This window comes from Genypterus blacodes, unplaced genomic scaffold (assembly GCF_046128005.1).
Source record: "Genypterus blacodes isolate CSIRO-AG114 ecotype Tasmania unplaced genomic scaffold, CSIRO-AGI_Gbla_v1 ptg000085l_1, whole genome shotgun sequence".
In the NCBI taxonomy this organism is placed as follows: Eukaryota; Metazoa; Chordata; class Actinopteri; order Ophidiiformes; family Ophidiidae; genus Genypterus; species Genypterus blacodes.
Window position 1 is genome coordinate 1,019,105 of NW_027466890.1, and position 22,739 is coordinate 1,041,843.

Genomic DNA, 22,739 nt, shown 5'->3' on the forward strand with positions numbered 1-22,739 from the left:
TAATGGAGCCAAAGAGGCAAAGACTACCCCAGTATCAGAGGTTCCATCATAAGGCTTGCCATCCGGATCGTCATAGTAAGGGTACTCATAGTAGTAGGCGTCTTCCTCTGTTTTCTAAAGGAAAGAGACACAAAAATTGTCAGAGTAGGAGAAAAAGAGCAATTGAAAGCAATGATCAGTGATTAGAAACAGGATTTCTAAAGACCAGCTGCTGGTGTTCTTGCCCCATCAGTTATGTTGATGATGTCTGTGTGTGCTATGGATTGGTCATTGATTAGAGGCTTGCAGAAAAGCTTTCTCTCTGTCCTTTAAATTCTTTGCAACCTCATCCTTCATGTATTTGTTGCAACTTGTTCGTGAAAGACAAATCAATCTTCCACCAGCTCCTAATGGGTCTGCCTACAGACTTTCCTTGCATGCTGATAGGCCCTAAGGGGAAAAGGAAAAGTTGACAAAGGAGCAGTTGTGAATTGGTGCAGGGTCAACTACTGAACACGCTGCGATGGCATCCACCATGGAAAGACGTATGGTTTTCAGGATGCAGGCTTAGGCAGGCAGCACGTCATTCCTGAATATCATTAAGTAACTGCATAGACTGATAACCCTTTTCTCCTAAGTCAGCAATTTATTCTGGCAGGCTGCAACTCTTTTGCATCAGCCCAGCAGCTCTTTTCAGCATGGGAACCCAGCAAGATCTGATTTGAGCATGAGAGACAATTACGGTATGGATTATGGAAAATTGACTTGTTTAAATGCTCAGTCAGCTATAATAATGTTTGCTGCCTCTTGACCTGTTTTGAGAGTACTTCTACAATCTTCAATTTCAATTTAGTTAAATTATTTGTGAAATTCCACCAAAACTTCCAAATTTGCCTGTAGTTGTTCTGGAATTTGTTTACAAATCTGCACCAGTAGTTATAAGAAAATGGATTTCTGTGGTAAAAGTCATGGTGATGTGACTCACATAATCATCCGTGTTGGGGTCCTGGGCCTGAGGTTGATCGGGCACTGGCACTTCACAATCGGGGCTGTAGTGCTCACAGTAGTCATAGGCAGCGCGATGGTCTGCTACAATCATTAGCTGCTGAATGTCTCCCTGGAAACCACAAGAAAAAGGACATTGTGAGAATCACAGAACACAGGAAGTGACATGTGTAAACATACAACCAAACAACCGACAGTGACATAGGACGCCGGCATTGCACTCCGTGACCTGAAGGGAAAAAGGAAAGCATGAAAACAAACGAAGATGAGGGAAAACATCTGTGCGCAACATTGTCACATGCGGAGCAGGCAATCGTGAAAGTAGGTCAAGTCAGGGGAACATGAGGGTGACTAAATGATGAAGAACTTTGTCTGAGGTCCAAGGGTGTTGTTCCGCATCAGCGTTCAGCATCAAAGTGTGGGACGAGAAAGCTTTACAGCAAACAGCGAGAGGTTACAAGAGAACATGGAACAAAAGATTTCATGTCATTCATGTAGCTGGACAGAGACACACACAACCACAGGTTCAGATTCTCTGTCTCCCTCTCTCTCTGGCTCGTCAACACATCAAACACCCACACCCATGCACACACATCTACATCATTCAACAAGAGAGCACCATTAAGTCCTGCCCCAGATCTGAATGGGACTGATTTTGCATTCCAACTCGCCATGTAAGACGGATAGATCTACTTAGCGAGAGAGACATGGAGGACGTGAGCAGACCTGCAGTTGCAGATCTCTAAGCTCAGCCGCTTTACTTGACAAGAGCGAGCGCGTATCGCAGGGGTCAAGTGGGGTTGGGGCAAACGCAGCGTTGTAACCGGCACAAGTAAAGGAGAGGCTCACATTTAAACACGTAGAACTCCCAAAAGATATACAACGTAGGAGAGTGATAGGACGCAAGCAAGAGAGAACAGGAAAGGAAGAGAAAGGAGGAGAAAGGCTCAGCAGGATCCCCAGGCTACATTGGAGGCTGGGTGTGTGTGTTTGCCACATGTTTCTCAGCAGAGTGCTCGCAGAACCCAAACACTATATTGTATCATTCCAAACACATCCAGATAACACATCCAAATCCAATTATGTCATAGCTGTTGCAGCAAGTGTAACGACAACTAAGGTGATACAGTGGTATGACTATCTGGAGACTACACAAACTGTCAGCATGCAAATGCGCTGCCACAGAGGATGTAGTGTTAATTATGTGCATTTGGCAAAAGTCTGAAAGCTCTCAAAGAGTCTTTCTAACTGCAATTCTACATGGATGGTTGTCTTTTCTGACACGCATAAATTGCTTTCATTTGTGGCGCACTGAAGACGCTCACTGCTACACAGAGCTCCCTGTCTAAGATCCTGCAATAATCCCTCTTGTCCTGGCACAACGCTCCAGAAAATGATGTTTCCTGCCCTGTCCCTGGCTTAAGTTATCACGGGGGTTTATGGCGGATGCAGTACAACAAATCCCAATACTTCCTCCAAATTTGAGGGCTGGTGTCAAGCATTGCACACCTCTTTCAGCAATGAGCTCAGAGGTCCCAGGAATACGTAGGAATGAGCCATCTGAAGGCTTTTTTTTCTGAAGAGGTGAGACGTACGCACGGCTTTGTCAGTCTCGCTTATCCTGGCGAACGTGTGGGTCGCAGCTGCACCGAGAGGGGATGCTGGGATTTGAATGTTTGCAACGAGGTCACGTTGAATGAGGAATAAGCCCTTTGTACGACAGCAGTCACACGAAGAGACTAAATCCAAAGGATTGAGACAGCTTTGCCATTTCTCATGCCAGTCTCTTGCTTTATTTACTCCCTTCCTCTACTCATCCCCTCGTTCCATCTCCCAGAACAGCCGGAGGAGTGTCAGGGTAGACCCCCTGACCATAAGTTCCATGACTCTGAGCACATCCAGATGAGAGTTAATCATACAACTACGTAAAATTGAGCACAGAGAAAACAATGGCAGAAGGTGTTTAATGGTGTGCACAGACGGGGATAAGGACAGAAGAGACGTGCTCTGTTTTACAGGCACTGAGAAGCTGATGGCTGTGTTTGATCCTAGTAAAACAATAAGTAAATGCATGTGGGGAAGGGTGGGGGAGGGGTGTGAGAAGAAGCTGGATCGGGGGAATGTGAACCTGGGCAGAGCTACGTTCGGCCATTTGGCACCGCAAGTTCCAGCTGTCTGAGATTTGACTCTTTGTTAAAATGGCCAGACTATAAAACGAAGGCCAGGCACTAAACAGAATGCACATGGACCAGGCAGAGAAAGTTTTTCATCTTAACTGTTTAATTATTGATATTTGCTCCGTTCTTATTCAGAAAACCACACATCACTCCATAACCTCCACATCACTCCTACATTTCTCACTGAGTTTTCCTCCAAGACCTTCAGTCAGCTTGTCTGTATTTTATACCACAGGAAACTACACAGATTTTAAAAGTTCAGCAAATTATAACTTACACGTCACCTCAGCTACAACGTTGGAAGCTCGTGCACATCACAAAAACATGGGAAAACTCTTGTATGCAGAGACACGTGTGCAGCCGCAGACGCACATGCAAACACCGCTGAGCCGACAATCACACAAAGAGAAAAGCCAAACGGGGGGGAAACCTGGAATTATGGAATCACACCCAAACCCCTGTGCGAGTGATAAAAGACATGTAATCAGGATTTTCTATTTGAGAAGCAACAGTGACATTTTTCACTCCGGAGCATCATGTGGCCCATCAGAGTGGTGCTTAAGGCCGGATTTGAAGACAATAACAGGGCTGCTGCTGTCAGCGTCTCCCTCGACTGAGCTGAAATATGACCCTGCTCCTGGCCAACGCTCTCCCCACCGCGGAGCGCCAGTGGAAAATCCATTGCCTGTGGCTGTGAGCTATGGCCAACCTTACTGCACATACTTGCATGCTATAGAATACGCTCACATAGAACACACACACACAGGCACAGGCACATAAACATACAGATAGTTGTGTATCTGTATGCTCACACAAACATGCACACCCACAAGTGATTATGGGAAATGCGTGCATGTACCAGAAGCGGATTGATTCCAGATTTAACAGTGGAACGCTTTTCGTATTCATCGTCTGTTCCTGAATTCTTCTCAAAGCTTTAATAAAATGTCACGTCAGCGTACTGGGTGCTTGTCCCTCAGCCTCACCCCGTTTGGCCCACGCGCATTAATCCTCGCTGAGTGTTCTGTCTGTGTCCAGGTGGGGGCAGAAGAGTGCTCTCAGGAGCCTGAAGCCAAACATCGGTCTCCATCTGAACCTGACCCACAATCATACAGGGTGGACTGGGTTCATTGTGTTCCCTGTTCTAAATTAAAAGATATGGAGCTTTGGATGGAGAGGAAAACTGATGTGAATTCTCTCACGGTTGCTTACTCTCTATTTGTGTCCCTCTCTGTCCTTTTTCTCCCTCTCTTACACACACACACACACACAAATCAGGAATAAAGATCAATGGGACCCCAGGAAAGGCTTATTTTTATTAGAGTGGGTCCAGGGGTGACGTCAGGAGACCCCCTAATGATCAGCTCAGGGCTGGTGAGCTCAGCCTCCCATGAAAAGTTGCACATGTATTGCTTTGAGTAGCTTATGTGAATTAAACAGAGGAGGCTTGTACTCATTATAGCGGCATATCCTCTGGGACACCTGATAATGGCCCTGCTCTACCTTTCACACACCACGCTCCCAAAACAAGCAGAGATTTTCACCGATTTTGTCGATGGGAGGTCCAAACTTCGATTATGTTTTAAGACGGTCCGCTTTCACAACCTATTTACACAGTCAGCCCTCAGCTCTGAGCCAGGCCTTGGTCTCACTGCCAGCCCACACTGGCACACACAGCCCCAGTGCCTGGGCATTCTCCAAACTGACCACAAAAACCAAACAGCACACTGCAGAGGTCAGCTAATGGCACGGGGGCCATACATAAGCCTGCACATGCAAAATACACAATTGTGCACGAATGACGACTCTCACACACAAACACACACAGGCTCTGTATATACTGTATACTTAATGTACAAACATGCATGTGGAGAAACGAGACTATTCCAGGCCGGCAACTTTAAAGAATCAAACCCTTTCCAGACATCAGGAACATTTACAGCCACACACACTTTCCCCTCCAGACTGTAGCTGGATCCAAGCAGTCAATAGGAGCCAAGAACAACAGGCAGGTCTGCCACCCACTTATCCACTCCACAGCACCTCAACCATCCTGCCACCTTTTTCGACCTCTTTGCCCCTGCCTGGTTTTTGAAGCTCCTTCTCTGTCGTTCACCTCCCAGGCCCCTATCGCTCCTTTCTGTGTGAGATCTAATCCTCCGTCTCTATGGAATATGGGTGGCTGTATTCCCATTTCCTGTTCTTCGGGCGAGTGGAAACCAGAGCAGCTCACCTCACCTCAGACATGAAGATTCTCTTGGGTGTTTGGCTTGGCCATTTGCTGAAATCTACGTTTAAAAAAGTGCTGATGGCACACTTTGGGGGCTTGCTGACACAGTTAAGAAATAACAGAAGGAATACGGGACTGAAATACAAACATCTGACATGAGTTAGGGAGGGGGGAATGTCTCTTAATTATCCATAGAAGAAACTTCATCTTCCCTGGAGCTTTGGAAGTCTACGTCTCCGTCCACAATCTAAAATGTATGGAACAAATGTGCTCTTAGAGAGAAGTACGTCTTGCTCCATGGAAAATAATATAGACAAATGTGTCTACATTGGAAAATCAGTATTCTTTCCTAGTACTGTGAAGACAAACAACTTAAATACAAGACCTCAAGACGCAGCTCTCAAACTAAACCTGAAACAATCTATTACCACTGAAGGGCGACGCTTCAAAGAAAGTTTGCAGTAACCTCGAGTAAGCTGGTGCTTAACCCTGTGAGACTCAGAGTTCACTCCTGGCATCAGGACATGCAGTGAAGCAAGAGAAGTTAACCGTGTTGCCTTTTTGATTGTAAAGTACTTCAGATCATTGCCTTTGAGTTGTTAGCTGCATGAGTCCAAACACATCACCTAAGACCATTCAAACCTCTATTTCCAGCTGTCCACATGTGATCAAATCCCTTATTATGCCAACACTGAAAGTGAGCAAGGCCTCAACCCCATTTTTGCCCCATATGTGCAACATAAGCTCCAAGATAAAGGCCATCACCTGAGTGTTCACCATCCATTTCAGACACGTTCTTTTACAACAAAAACCAAAGAATTCCATTAAATCTGTGGACTTAATGAACTACACTTCTTCTTATTACTGTGCCCGCGCCATTGTCATATTTTAACAGCTGTGGGAGCGGTGCCTCAGCGGCTGTCCCTAAGCAAGTGAGTGTGGCTAATAACAAACATCAGTCCAACCTCTTTTTTTACAACTGAGAAAGAAAATGGAGCCAGGGCGGCATTAAGCAGAACTCCCAAAGTGGAAAACCGGGATCTACAAAATGGTCTCGAGTTTCCTTCAGAATAGAAATCTCTCATTCGCCTTTCACCTTAAACGACTGGAGCGCCTGAAAATGAAGTGGTGAGGCGGGAAGGGGGGAGTGGGGGGGGGGGGGGGGGTTGAAGGGCAGGATAATTGAAGGAAAAGCCTGAGGAGAAGACGAGGAAACAGGATGTGTAAAGACTCATCATGCCGTCAGAAAATTAAAGCCCTTTAACAAGCATCGTGCTGGTGTGTTACGTGTTTTTACTGCTTTTTCCTGGCTCGGTCTGCACCACGGGAGTCCCACCACTCGCTCCACCGCGCTCTGTGCCGCTCTCTCTACCTTCACTCGACACCTTCCCCTCTCCCACTCATTCCATCTCTGAATCCTCCTATTTCAACATATCTCACTTTCCCTCCCTATATTACCCCCCTTGGCCCTGTCAGCCTGGGGACGGCCTATCAGCAGATACTGCAGAAACCTCTGGATGATGTCATGCGGCGTGGCTGCTGTTCAAAGGCTGATATCAGTGGGAAGAGAACACTCATTTTTTCCAGCGTACGACCCAGCACATTTATCCTCTTTTACCACAGCACAGTGGCCTGGTCCTTCGGCACACAAATCTTGTCTTGAGTAACTCCCCTCCTCCCCGAATTTACCAATTTAAGTCACCCAAAATTCGTAGACAGTTACGGATGCTTTCTTCCACAGCCGAAAGGGGCTGAGGGTCCTGTTTGTGTTCCCCAAAAGCAGCCTCAGCCACTTATTCCACAAAACATCACTGAGAACTGAGAGACGAGTTTTAAATTATCTCAAGTTGTTCTTGGCACGCTCATTTGGAAACAAAAGTGCAGGAAATCAGGGGGGACGCTCTGTCGACACAGTCTTACCTTCCTCGCAAAATCACATGCATGCAATTCAGGCTGTTACAACCTCATTAGTTTGATTATTTTAAACATAATGAAGCTAAAACAGAGAGATTTCTACATCAATCACTCATCCTCCTCTTCAAGTGTTATTTAAGTTTCATTTAAGACATGTTAAGTGTGATTACCAGGTAAAACACTGTCTGCTTACGTTATCACCACCTTAATTACCTACATAATCTATAAGGGCATGAGCTGCTCTCATGCGAGCTCACAAGAAAGAAAACACAGTTTAACATTATGGTACTTATGGTGGATTGGTGCTCTGTCTGTGACCACAATAACCATGTCTGAAACCAAACCACAAACCACTTCTCCCTGCCGCCCCACTGCTGTATGTAAAGTCTCCAGTCTCCGGTCTGAGGAACTTAACAGGCAGATGAAACACACTTGCACCCAAATGTGTTTTTCACTGATCTCGCTCAATTTTACAGTTTCAAACCGCTTCTTTTTTATTTGGACCGACTCCCTATTTTCCCTCCAACAAGCTCTTTTTCTAGAGAGATTAACAAGTAATTGCAGGCTGCCTGACTCAACTCGACTCGATTAAAACAGCTGGGCCAGCCGCTGAAATCAAATATGTTTTCTTGCATTTTGGTGCTCACCACCTCGTGGCGGTAACTACCTCTGGCGAAAGTCAACACGGGATCAGACTTTAGTGCGGAGGGGAGAAGGGACTAAGGGGGAGAAAGGAGTGCAGCCTGAGCATAATTTGGAAACTATGTGGAATATTTTCCATTTTCTGCAAACACTGGAGCCTGTCCTGTCTCCCAACTGGCAGACGCACAGCAGGAGGGCTTTAAACATCTCTCGCTAAATATTCACCTTTTCCCACGGTAACCAGATGCCTAATTGTGCGGCTATGACATACTGATGATTTAACTAATTAACTAATTCCTCAAACCAACTTAAACAACAAAATCAGAGCAAAATTCCCAACTTTGCCAGATGGATGTATCCCTGTTGTTACTGGATGTTAGTTCAGAAACACACAAACTCATATTAAAAACCCCCTTTGCCTCACTTGACTCATGAATCACTTTTTTTTTTTTTTTATCTTGGCTTTGGATGAGGGGATAAAGTGAAATGAAGCTTATAGTTTTATATCCTGTCATATATCTATCTCTCCTATGGCTTGGCAGCTTCACTAAAAGGGATCGAGGAGGGAGTGATGTCATCATTTTCGCTTTAATGTATGTTCACGTTGAGCAACAGCAAGGTTAAAGGTCAGCTGGCTCGGAATCAGTCACATCAGTCAGCCTCTGTTACTACTTATTATTGAGGGCCTCAGCCTCACCAGCTAATCCCCCTTTAAACAAGCAGAACTCAGACAGGACAAAGACAACACTATTCCTTGTGCCTATGTGAACATTCATGCGTGTGTATGAATGTGTGTGCGTGTGTCCTTCACAGGGGTCATACTTAAGGGCCACTCATGTCCTCACAAAGCTTGTTTTGGGTCATTTTCTGGCAATATCCAAACCAAGATCGACAAAAGTGTCTTTTTTTATAAACAAAAAAAGTTATTCATGTTACGATGCATATCAGGTATCTGTAGCTATCATACGCCCATGGGGGGGAGGGGTGATTAATATTAATCCTTCATCTCCTGCCACAAAGCTTTCAAACATGTAACGAGCAAAAAAGGAAGAAATAAAGCCTTTATTCTTCTGGTGAAAACCTGTCACTGCTTGTTAAAAGCTTCCTTCTGTAAACAAAAGCAGAGATTGGCAGCATATTGTACGGGTTTACCAAGCCACAACAGACTATTACTTCCAAATAACAACAATTAAAGCGAAGTTGGCAAACAGAAAACAAAGATTTTAATGGGGATCAAAGATGAGCCAGTGCACGGTGCAGACACAAAGAGGGAGGTTTGAGTATTTGTGTGGAAGATATCTGACACCTTAGGTTAACTTAATTTGCGTGTGAATACGGGGGAGGACATCAGAGCGCTTCTGGGGTCAACCCTCACTACTATACAGGATGCGGTTCCTGCCGCAACTCCTATTCTGTTCATCTTGGCACATACTGTACTTGGAGTTTGGAGTTGGACAATCGTGATTCATACCACAGCCACATGTGTATGTAGTTGGAATGGAAAATGTTGAATAGCATCATTTCCTGTTTGGGGGATTTATATCAAAGTGAAGCTGTCCAAAGAATCATCCACAAAGTAGGGCTGGTATGCTTTTGAATAAACTCTCTTTTTGTCACGCATTGTTCGCAAAGCTATGAAATACGCAGAGAATGGCCGACGAAGCACAAATCTGGCTAAAATATCTGGCTAAAAATGTAAGATGCTGATGGATCAAAATTCCCACAAACGCTGCTGTACCTCTGCTCTCACATGAGGGCATGGGGTATTTTCAATAATGAACTGACATTGGGTGATAAGACTTACCTCAAAGACTTCTTCATCAAGTATTCTGGTTCCAAACACGATAATTCCTTTGGTATCGACGATGGGGTTGGGGCTTCTAAGCAGCTTCTGGGTGGTCTTCTTTTTACAGTCCAGAATGAGGGTGATGGTCTGCTTGTGCACACTGATGGCCACTCGATGCCACCTGAAAGGGGAGACGGCATTAATTCACACACTGACCAGGTTACACACTGTCCACTTACAGGCTGCTGACAGGCAAGACGCCTCCTTTGTGTTTGGTTTCTTCATGGAATTCAAAGAAAAGCCACTCTAGCAAGGTAAAACATTCTCATTTTACTTGTACATTGCTACCGCCGCCATTAAAACTTACACATTTGAGGACGGAACACTGGGTTGGATTTAATGTGCAACACAGCATCAAGAAAAACAGCTACAGGCTAGAGATGGAATGATTGCACGTCACAAAACTTTACATAGGTGTGACGATAACCCATAAAGGGACACCTGGTTCAGGCACCAAGACACTAAACCACCACGAGACGCAACAAGAATCAGTCCATCAAAGACAAACCCACACACCTGCTCTCTGATTAAAGAGGAAGATGCGTAAACAAGCAGAGCCGGAGTTTGTATCAGTCTGACGCTAGAGCGAGTAACCGCATGATTCAATCGGCGCTGAGGCGGGATGCACCTACTTTCCGTCGGCGAGGTTGACTCCTCTGAAGAGAGGGTAGTCCTCGGGGCTGGGTTTGCCTGTTTGATCCTCGTACAGGAACACTGGGGAGCGTCCCACTTCCAGTCCGAGCTGCTGGATGCCTTGTTCATTGTACAAGGACAACAGGAAGGACTGGCTGCCCTTCTTAGGCTTCACTGTGGCCATGATGGAAAAGTCCTCCGGGAACTCATCACCTGGCACAAAAGGAATGGCGGAAGAGGGAGAGAGAGAGAGAGAGAGAGAGAGAGAGAGAGAGAGAGAGAGAGAGAGAGAAAAAAAGGTTTAGGGAGACTTAAGGAACTAGTGCATGCTTGTCAACACAAGAACAAAGAAATATGACATTTTTATTCAGCACGCTGCAGTGTTATTATTATTTTAGGGAGACAGATTGTCTTATAGGTATCAAAAATACAAAAAACACAACAATTGATAGGCATAATTAGGGTGGGATGAAATGGAAAAGGGACCCGAAGCCACAAAAGAAAACAAAGGTGTTTTCCGGAGTGGTACCTCTGCCCAAAACATAACAGGATGTGATTTATCTGGAGGGAGGATGAACAGTCTAGAGGCCTGTCAAAGAACAAAAAGGGATAGTAAAAAAGCGAACCAGAAGAGAAACAGAAATGGAAAGTGGAGCATTTCCAGGAAGAGGAGCATAACGACAAGAACATGTGATGCTGGGAGACTTCCTCTCCGCTCCTCTCCACTTCTAACCTCTCCCACAGCCGATCCATTGAGCAGATGTGGCGACACGAGGGATGGGGACAAGCAAGCAGCATTAGGGGAGAGAGAAACTTACTGGAAAGAGAATTGACAACAGAGGAACAGGAGAAATTAAACTACCTACAAAACAGAAGAGAGAAGTTTGAAAAGAAGAAATTGAAAGGCACAGAAAAGCAACCGGAAACGATGTGGTTGTTTCCATCTGTATGGCTCCACTGTTAAGTCTCAGCCTGCCTCCATTTTGTTTGAGTGGGCCACATCTGCACCACAGTTTCCCTGAGTGGGGTGCTGTCAGGACCTGGAGGAGGGTGGGGACTAGCAAAGCCCTCTGAAGTTTTCGTTTGAAAAAGGAAAAAGGAGAGGAGCTCCGTCTGTAGGGGAATCACCATTGTTATCACAAACTAGATATCTGGATTATGTTCAGCATAAGCAAAGTAACCACTTGGATTCCAGTAGCCACTCTGAACTGTTTAGTAATTGCAGAGCTGAGGTTTCCAGAAGAGCGCAAAGGAGAAGCAGAGTTTGTGGCTGCAGTGGTTTTGTAGCCCCTCATGTAGCCGCCAAACCCCTTTACTTCACCAACCTATTCCTGAATCGTGAGAGACAGGCTGGCGATGCTCGGGACAACTAAATTAGGGTGTCTATGGTTTGAATAGCCAATCAGAAGCAGTGGAGAGACGCCTCAGTGGGATAACATGGAGGTCTGAGGACTGAGAGTAGAGGAGAAGAAGAAGGTGACAAGGACCACTTAGTTCCAGTTAAAGAGGTACATCCTCTGCTGTTCCCTGGTTCCTTTCATTTTCGTTGTCTTTTGCTCTGTCAGCATTTCGTCGTCTGCTCAGCTTCCTGTTTTGTCTTCCTGCCCTTTTTCTTTCCATTAATGCCAGGCATATAATCACATCATGCGGACAGCACATGCTTTGGCTCTGCGCTTCCTCAGGAATTCAACTTGGCATCATATTAGACGCATTGCACTTCACCGACAGATGCTTCAACAGGACAATGTCCAAACTGGGGAGAGCAGGAGGGACCCAACATGAGGAAGAGGGTGTGGAAAGGACAAGCCTCCATTGATGTCCTCCATTGGGGCAGTTTGGTTTGCCAAACTAGAGCCTGAGATCCGTCCTCCATTCCTCTGGAGGACAGAATACCTGAGTTTTTATAATCTTATTTAGTATGCCCTTTCTAAATATTCTGAGAGGGATTTGAAAACTTTATCATTGTTCATAGCTTTTTTGAGCACTTCCTTTTTCTTGTCATTATTAAATTTATCAATCATGTTCTCTCTCAGGTGTTTACCTGATCACCTTTCACATTCATAAATAAAGTGATCGAGATTTTCCTCTTTTTCTTTACATCCTACACATCCTTCTGCTCTACCAAATCTCTCTGGATGCCATTGAGCTAACTCTGGTGTCCATGTTACTCCACCTGTCTTAACTCTTAACATCAAGTGCATTGTCTCATGTTTTATATCTTTTAATTTCTTGCTCTTTTTGATTAAATTGTTCTTGGTAAATTTGTTTTCTTTTGTGATCGCATATATCTTTCCTTTTTCCTTCTCTTTATTTCTCTTGTAAACATAATCTATAACTTCTTCCTTATAATATTCAGGTTTTAACCACCATTTGGCTTTTGTTATCGCCGCCCATCTCATGCTATTTGCTATCCATGTAATTATTTTCCCTTTCCTATTGCACTCTGCTGTCTTTATTAGGTCACTGATAACTCTTGTTGAGTCTTCTGTACCGTGCACTGGGTGACAGGATATATTTTCCTTCCACTTGGTGTCATGCCGGAATAGTGATGGGCATTTAGGCTCTTTTTAGAGAGCTGGTTCTTTTGGCTCGGCTCACTAAAAAGAGCCGGCTCTTTCGGCTCCTCACATTTTTTGCGCGTCACAATTTGTAGGTGGCTTCGCTTTTTTCTATCTCGCACTTGCAGGTGCCGGCGCACTTTCTGGTGAAAATCACGGACAGCGTCATACGTCTCTCTCTGTCTTCCTTCACCCCCGCTTCTATCGCGTACTTGCCGGCGAAAATCATGGACAATCAGGAGCCGGACTTTTAGATTCAGGGCGTTCTCTTTTTTAATCAACTGTAAACCATTTCTGAATTCTGAGTTACATTAACACAGCAGGAGTTCCCATTAATTACTCAATCTTCAGTTAATGAAATCTGTCCTGCGCTGTGTCCTAGCTTTGCCTGACCCTTCACCCTGCCATCGCTATGGGAACTGAGACGTCCTGAAAGAACCTCTATCATAATAACTAGACCAGTTGGCCTGGGGGAGTGAAAGGATGAGGTAAACAAAAATAATGGGAAAGAAAAGGACAGGAGAATATATAAGCAACCTCTGGTGTCGCCGTCTCTTCCTCCTCACCCTCTCCTTAAGACTTAATCGCGAGGTGGGAGGGGGGGTCGCCAGAGGAGCTCTGGTTTCTCTGGAATGTGTCTCTCCAACCGCGGCTCTGGGCCACCAGATGAGAGATACCCTGATTCCTCTTAACGTGCAAATGTGTGTGTGTGGACATGGTGGGAATGAAATGGCTATGTGGTGCCAGGAGTCCTGGTGTTTATGATAACAGCACCATCACCGACACTGGACTAAAAATGTCCAGTCTAGACAACGGCAGACATCTTAACTGCCCAATCGACCCCTGATTTTGTCTTACTCTCAAATAGCCAATTAGAGTTTAAGTGTTGTCTTGATCGATATCACTGATTCCAGGTAGACGGTCAGGCATTCCTATTAGGAAATCTAAAACTTTTAGACTTAAAGGCCTTAACGACTCGGTAAAGTCATAAAGGGAGTGATTTAACTCCACTTTCACGGTGCTTCTTAATCCACCAAATTAAACAGAATCTAATATCTCCAGTGGCAGGAAGGTGGGGGGTCAGGATGATGCAGTCTGAATAGCCATCCCTGCCATCTGTCAGTAAGTATACAACCAGGTAAATGAGGTAGAAAGACTTTGGTCATGTAATTGGTCATTCAGTCATCGCTGTGTCCAAATCCCTCTTTCTGTATGAGACAAGCAGCATTCCGATGGGATTGCCCAGTGCTGCAGAGACAACAAGTGTACCTGTCTGCTGGTGCAAAAAGAGGGAGAAACGCATACAAAGAGATACACATTGACGAAATGAGTGTGATTGATGTGTATCGTTTGCATGCGAGTGACCATGAGTGTAACTGACACAAATGGAATGGCACTAGTTGAGGTGAAAGCATGAAAGCAGCATGAATTGACCGTGTGAATGGTTTGAACAACCTTGCTATGTTCTATTGTCAGCAGCTCCTGAGAAAACACTGTAGACCATTTAGAAAATATCTCAGTGGAAGCAAATCTTAAGTCTTTTCTCCCTGTTCTTATCTCCGCATGGCCACAATTGGTCCCAATATTAAATGGATGATTGCTGTTCTGTAGCCACGTGGGGGTATTAGAAGGAGAACAGACAAACACTTTTTGGTAGTGATGTGCAAAAGCAACATCAACCCTTTGTTACCCCCCCTCACATCAAGTGCAAAGTGACCTAACAAAGCGTTGGTATTGGACAAGTTGGAGAGTCTTGATGAGGCTTCATTACTACCTTTCGGTCCCTGAACTGAGAACAATTCCTCGAGAGATCTCTTTGTCATGAAAGTTTTGTAGTATTGAGGGGCCTTGAGTCGACCTCAATGTTGGGAAGTTACAGTCAGTACAGACAAAATCCTGGAGAAAGTAAGTAACTAAATGAGGTCACACTGTTTTGCTCGTGATCCTTTTTTTTCAGTAGTTTGTACAGTAGTGGGCTCTAACTGAATGCCCGGTGCCAACTCACCGCACCAGTCCAGACCACAAGTACCTATGCCAAGTCAAAGCTAACCCATTCAGGGCTGGAGGGAAAAGGTATGAGCAGTTGTGTAATTATTTCCCTGCCATTTGTGCTGATGTTGGCCCTTGTCCATTATGGCATGGCCTTACCCACCCCTTACAAAGCTGCCAGAGGCGGGTGAAACCATTACCCTCCTCACCTTCCAAAAATTGTCAGAATTAGAACCAGAAGAGTTGCAGCTGATGGCATCAAATGTACACATGCATGTGATTTCTAAGACATTTATCTAGATACAGATAGAGTCAGAGTGTTCTTGGATGAGTACAAGCTACTGGAACATGGGAATTGTGTGTGGTCCACAGAGCCTCACTGGCCCTTTGCCTTCCTCTCTCACACAAAAAGAGTAAGAAAGGAGCAGCCATAAGGCCTCTTCTGTATCCAGAACCTCAGAAGTTTTAAATGAATCATCCCTTCCACATATTTGCCCAATGATTGCATGTCTGCGGTTATTGGTCATGGGCCAGTAGGTTTCCAATCAGGGCTAGTGTGCTTTATTTCCAAAGGTATAACCACGACAGTGTGTATGTGGTATGTTCACAGGCACGTTACACATTTATGATGCAGGATGTTGTGCTGATAATTTAGGCAAATAGTACCACCTGACTTTGGGTCAAAGATTTAACTCAATCGCAAACTTTGAGGGAAAAATGTATCAAATCTCAAGATTCGGTGCCTTGAGGAATATATTAACAGTATATTTTCGTAATCACAAGGCAGCCAGTCACACACGATGCATCTAAAGTAGGGCATGTTCAAGCCACACACAGATTCAGTTTGCACAATAGGAAACTGTGAGGCCTGTTTGAACTCCTCTGTGTTGGTTTTTATTATCCAGCCTGTTATTTTGGATGATTCAGAGTACGTGTGTAATTATAGCATGTGTATCTAAACAGTACTTTATATTGGGTCTGCTGTCACATTGCTTTAAAGGCCCAGAAACAGGTCCTGGTGTGATTCAAAGGTCTTATAAGGCCAAAGGTATGAATACTGCATATTGTATTTTAGGATTAAGTTGTTGCCCAATTTAAACTTTGTGTAAGCAAATGTCTCTTTCTTATCCTTTTCTTCTTCATATCATCCTCATCATGTACTCTCACTTTAACGTCTTCTTCCTGTTTTGTAATGAAAAGAAATAAGGCAGCGAACTGAAAAGGGAGATTGGCGTGTCGCTGCCACAACATTCTTAAACCAGACAGAAACACAAGAGAAAAACACTGCACGGCAGCAGCTGCAGCAGGAGAAATGATAGAGGGAAAATTATGATGCTTGAGGGAAAATAAAGGGAGCGGGATGAAGAAAAGCGAGGAAAGATAGCTGGGGTGGAAGGAGAGAAGAAAATTGTGCTGTGCACCATGGAGCAGCAACCCAAAGCCACGTCAGCACAATAGAACAAGGAAAAAGTGGAACCCCAGACTTCCCTCCCCTGTTTTCACTACTTTTCCATCTTCCAGCTCCTCTGCCAACATTCAATATTGCAGCGCTTACTTTAAATGGGAGATTCAAATTCCTATTCTTTACTTCTCTCAAATCTGTCTCGGCATTTTGAGAAAACACAGAGACACAAGAGAAGCAGGACTAGCTCGGTGACCATGCAAACTTAAAGCAAAAGTTTGGCTGAATCCCGTATATGTTTAAGTGTGTGTGTGTGTGTGTGTGTGTGTGTGTGTGTGTGTGTGGACTTTTATTTTGCTGGGCCACACATGTACATACTGTAATCAAGTAAAAAGTTTTATTATACATATCTCCCAATTTTGAAGTGCTGTTTGACTTGTATCTCCTCAACGGAGGAAGCTGATCAGGTCTACATCAGGTCTACACGATCAAAATCGTGTACGGCTGCACAATGAATACGTCGCACACTCACCTGGATACAGCTGTTTGGTGGGGGCGCTGAGCTGGGCGTCTTTGGATACTCTGTAGGCTACATCTGGTCCTTGTGTTGACCTCCGATTTGAGCACAAACCTGTTGCTTTTGTAACACCGTCGGGTAAACTGGGAAAATCTAAAATCTTCAAGAGGTCTGCTGGTTCTGCTACAAAAAGAGAAAACAAGAAGACAGAGAGAAAGAGATCAACGTTAGTTTTGTTTATGATCTGAAACGGTTTTACGAAGACCCCAACTTGTGTGTCAAATTTGTCCAGCTAAATTTACACTCCCCCTAAATCATCTTGTTTACGCGACACACAAAGAAACAGCATAAAAAAACTGAAACCCCAGAATGTCTGCATATTAAATAAGCTCTCATTATGGCTATTTTTTCACAATTCCTTCATTTTTTTTGTCTTTTGCTGACTCAGGAGTACTAGTTACTCAGCACGCCATTTCACTGTTGTGGTTGGAGGCAGACTTTTGTCATTCATTTCAGCAGACTGGGCTGAGATGTGCCCATTTATAGATCACCATGATGACGGGTTAGAGCTGAAGCAAAGCCTCTCCATCCATTCATTTCCCTGCAAAGCCAAATGTGCAGCGGCCCACTCTCGGCCACAACCGTGCAATTAACACACTTGCAGGCTGGTCGCCACGGTGGTGACCGAGCCGCCGCAGAGGCACACTGGGTCAGAACAATGTGACCATGGGGTCTGACCCGGGACCGCACCCCTCGTGAGCCAAAACCACCCAGAACAAACAGCTGTTGCTGAGCCAGATGCACACAACAAACTACTGTATAGAGTGACACACGTTAGCATCCCAAGTCGGGCATGGAGATGAGGCCTGTCGGGGTGTTTTACTGGAGGACAAACAATAAAATGAGGAGGAATGCAAACTAAACGGTGGCGACAGAAGGTGTTTATGGCACGAGACAAAACCAAGCATCCTGTTGCATTCCACCACATGCATTTTTCTGTTATTTGAATGTGAGGCGACAAAAGGCAATCCTTCGACATAGGCAAAATACACATGCACTCACACACACATAAGGCAATTGTCGTGTCAGACTACAAGGGATCACACACACTGTTCAAAGAGCCTTTGAATAACCTCATCCATCTCAGAGCTAAAAGGTCTGCTGGGGAAGGTGAGAGCGACGAGTGTTTGCACCAGCTGGATGTCATTACGCGTGTGTGTAGCTGAGATCTTTTCTTTCTTTTTTTTTGCTCTCAGCAATCTTAAACAGAGGTCTCCATTTAAGAGCTTTTCTGCCGAACATGTTCCTCCGCAGCTGCATGGCGATTAGGAAAAACTTCCTCCCAGTTAGTTGAGGCGGGACTGCACGTTGCTACATTGTGCGATTGTCCACCGGAAAAAAGTTATTTCAGAGCTGGAATCAATCAAAAGTTTGCTTCTACTTACAAGCCTTTGTCCAACAACAATTACAGAGCGGAAATTTAAAAAAAAATGTGTTTGCACTGGAGGGCAACACAAGGTAGCTCAATAAATGGAGTAAAAACACAATTTACAACAGTTAATCACTTATTTACACACAAATACATGTATTGTGTGTTGTGATTCTCTCTCTCTCTCCCTCCTTCCCTCTATCTCTCTCTCCTTCTTTCTTCCTGTCTCAGAGGAAAACTATTATCAGAGCCTTAACTACATAATTGTATTTCTACACACCAGAATCTGGACCCTTGCAGGAGCAGAATCACTGCTTTGGGGGAGTCATTAGGAAGAAACGCAGACAACTTATTCCAGGCACAAAGAACCCAAAGACCACACCTTGTTCATTTCAAATCCTTAAACGGTGTTAAGTATGAGATCATCTAGTGCATACCACACCATGACAGAGCCGCTGAGCCGAGAAGGGTCCACGCAAAAAAGTCATCTTTGTCTGTCATCAGCTCATAATGTAGAGACACGGAGACACTAAGCCGACGGCCAGAACACGTCCATCACACAGCAGGATGACAGAGCCTCATTTAATGAGCTCGTCAGAGAGATGAGCGGCGGGATCATAATGTGTCCACGCTGCCGTCAAAGTGATAGGAAATGTAAATTGGTGACGGATGTCCTGATTGCCTGAATGTTAATCAACATCTATGTTACCCTTACTTCATCATTAACTGATCATTAAGATAGGATTTTTGTGAGGACTGATCCAATGACACGAGAGGCATGATGGACGTTTCTTCACACCTCGGAAAGTAAAGTTTAGAGCCTTTTTTTCCTGGGGAGTCTGATATACTTTTAATCTGACAAAATGGATTCACAATTGCTTCAGTACAGATTTTAATTGTGAAAACAATTCTATTCTTTTTCATCAAACAGGGCAAGAGAGTCAAATCTATTAGGCGATGGGGCTGAAACTGCAGCATCTCATGTGCAAAAGCCTGTTTAATTGAATAAACATATGAACATTCTAATGTATTTGTATTTCACTCATGCAAGTACACTGCTATAACTTAAATTCTGCTCTCATTTTCTCCCAGAACAAAACAGACAAATCTCCAGATTCAAACAATCAGACAACAATCAACCTACAATTCACAAATCCGACTGGAGTTTCCTTGGATCGTTTCCTGTGGGTATAAGTCGCAGCACAGCAGCCAGCTGTACCACTGCAATACACACCTCTGACATGCCAACATCTCAGTGCATCAGCCTGTGATGGCGACACACAATCACTCCCCACAAGGCATGGAAATAACCCAATTACCCTACGGCTAATCACAGAAGCAGAGGCCGAAATGTGATCAGATTAAACCTCAGCATTAAGGTCTATTAGTAACCCCCTACAAACACACACGCATACACTTACACCATCACCCTATTAAGGCGGTGTTGACAATGTACCACACACACATCCGTTGCTGTCCCAGGACTTATCTTCCCAAATATGGGCACAGCCTGGCATATTCCACACTACTGGAGACTCCTGATGTGAACACATACAAACACTCACTTCATTAGGGAAGTATAGCATGTGACAAAATACTCCTGCTCTCTAAAGTACTATTTATGTGTTAGAATACTTCAAAACCAACTGTGGCAAGCTAAAGCCTGTCAACATGACGCGGCATTAGCGAGCATATGACAAGTGTCAGTTAGAAGAATGCGATGGAATGCTGTTTGTGCGTTCACACTCATCTGTAACCTGTGTCTTTACGCCAAAGTTCACAGGTTTAACACCTGCAAGACAAACAGTGTCCAAATACACATTTTTATTGGTTTACTCATGACAAAAAAAACTGCAAACGGTGATGGACAGAGCAAAGACAAAGAGCAGGTCCTTTGGCGTGTTGCTGTGTGACAACAACAACAACGGCAGAGCAGCAGCCAGCTCAGCGGAAGAACAGAGGAAGAGGGAAAAAAAAGTTTTGCGAGGAGCATCCAGTTGACACTAACTGTGCCGACCCCTGCCGAACCATGCAGCTTTTGCTAATTCACACTGACACAAGCTAATCCCATGAAGATCAGCAGCTCTCGGGAAGGAAACAATTGCCATTAGGATGCCCCCTCATTCATCGCTTGTTAACCCAAATTTTCCCTTCATCAGTACATCTATGAAATCATCAAATTACGTTTCCTCACATGCTCACTTTCCTTCTCGCCGGCGCTTAACCTACTGCTTCACTCGTATTTGGGTTGGAAGCGGTTGTGGAGATTTGAACCCACACCCACTGATGGGACCTCAAACTGACCACAGGACCTCTGCTGGGTCACCTGGAGGTGAGCCAGGGGGGGGAGAGGGCCAATTAGCAGCTCAGAGGAAAGGAGGAGGGAGGGTAGGGGGGGGTGAAAGGATAGCATAACATATCTCCGTCCTGAGACCTAAGAGGACAAAACAATCAAAACCGGTGGCAGATAGAGTCGACATATTCATCTGACGCATGAATATCACAAGGTGATGAAACAAAAAAGCAGCCAGAGGGACTTCACAGGGATGCAAACTCAAACCTCCCACCGTCACCCGGGTAAGTACACACTCACACACCTTCATTCATGCCATTTCTGTCACCAACTGTTGACCTTTTCGGAGGAAGCCGTCGCGACCACATCCTAAGCCGCAGGTATTGGCTCTCACGTCCGGCCTTATTAAGCCGAGGTGTTTACCTACTTAGTCCGGCCGCTTCCCTCTAGAGACCAACACGTCTGGCACAAGACGCTCAAACTATCCGACCGCAGCCGAGTTTCTCAGCACACACATACACACAATCAGGTGTTTATATAACACACTCTTGTGTATATTTGGGCAAAGCACTTTGCATGCCTTCACTCTCTCATCTGCTTCCATGGCACTGGGCAAAAACTATAAATCCAGGTCCAAGGTCCAAAAACCATCTGCTCGTCCTTAAAATGTACAAGATCGGACCTGCATTCCTCAATAAACACCTTAAGCCAAAGCAACAAGCACGGTGGGAATCTGTTGTTTCATGTTTTGCATACAATTTGGTGAGAGATCCCTTCTGCCTTTGATGTGATTTGCGTTAAAAGGCAGGAGGTTTGCTTTATTTTCAGCCTTTTTATGGGTCTGTTTGTCAGACATGGGTGAAACAGCACTGTAAAGGATAATGAACTCATAAAAGCCCACAATTTGAGTGGGAATTATATAAAAAAAACTAGGGGTGAAACTTATTACTTTACAACTGACAGGGACACGATGTCATTTTAAAACCAATGCTAGACTCTCTCCCCTGCTGCCTTGCTCCTCTTCGCAGTCTCCTTTACTGTTCTTCTTCCTCTTCCTCTTCCTCTGAACAGAAGCTCCAGAGCCTAGATTCATAATCCTGCTCCTGGCTCGGTGCCAGGACACGGCTACCTCCGCCCCCTATCCACCTACAATCAATTTCAAATGTACAACACACTCTTTAACACCACTTAGCGACACCAGGCTGCACCCGTTCGGGTTTTGACGGGAGGAGGAGGGTGGAGGTTGCTGGTCCGGCGAATTAGGACTTTTTTACGGATGGGATTAACATTCTTCCCTCTTTCACTGCCGCCCATCATCCGCCTGCAGCCCGTCGTGAAGTGGAGGCCTGATTCTCCCAGCACATGCTTGACCTGGCGCTGAGGACACGGGGAGTAATTAGCAGCAATAAAGGGGGCCGAGACTCTTTTAGGGAAAGCAGCACGGCCGAAAACAAGAAACGCCAATGAGAGATTTCCCCCTCCTGCGGTGCATCGGTGTGAGCAGCGGGGCCTGTGAGTCTTTCAGGACTTCAATTAAGGACACAACCTGTCCAAGACGAGCCCAGGATGTTAGATTTAAGACACACACACCTCAGCTTAATTAAAGTACATCACGGTCAGTGTGATTTCTACATCTTCTGTGAGGCTCAATCAACACACACACATATTTCACATGCTGATCTTTGTTTAATTTAGATACACTGCCGCTAAATCCAAACTGGGAAGTAATAATTTCCTCATTAGTACATTTTTACAGTTAATCAAGCCCTCATTCATACGATTCATGTTGCACTCGGCTTTGTTTTGAATAAAGATGAAGAACAAAGCCATGCAGGAAGTACGCAACTCTGTCTGCAGCAGCTGGGGAAAACTTGTACGGAACATAACATCAGAACAATGACTTTTTATTATTATTTTTCTCAGCTTATCGTCAGGCTCTTACCAAGTTTCTCACACTGACCCTGTGACCTAGACTAGAGGGCTGCACGTGAGAGCAGCCTGCAGTGAAGATGAGGAGGATGTGATCCTAATGCGCTTATTTCCCTGAGAACTCCAGCCACTACCCACTAAATTACAGGAAACGGCAAGAAAGATAACAGCAACCATGCACAGAGAAAAAGTCAAA

At 44.8% G+C, this 22,739-nt stretch overlaps 1 protein-coding gene across 3 annotated transcripts in view; it reads right to left on the bottom strand.

Annotated features, from left to right (window-relative positions):
* Positions 1–22,739, bottom strand: part of col5a1 (procollagen, type V, alpha 1) — a 62,254-nt gene that overhangs the window by 32,428 nt on the left and 7,087 nt on the right. For 2 of the 3 annotated variants that reach the window (XM_076158646.1, XM_076158645.1), the window contains exons 2-6: positions 16,908–17,075; positions 10,426–10,639; positions 9,752–9,914; positions 965–1,096; positions 28–114 (exon numbers count right to left, since the gene is read on the bottom strand). In XM_076158646.1, coding sequence (XP_076014761.1) covers positions 28–114; positions 965–1,096; positions 9,752–9,914; positions 10,426–10,639; positions 16,908–17,075 — 764 coding nt within the window. The remainder of the gene's footprint in view (positions 1–27; positions 115–964; positions 1,097–9,751; positions 9,915–10,425; positions 10,640–16,907; positions 17,076–22,739) is intronic. The other variant, XM_076158648.1, reaches the window with a different exon arrangement.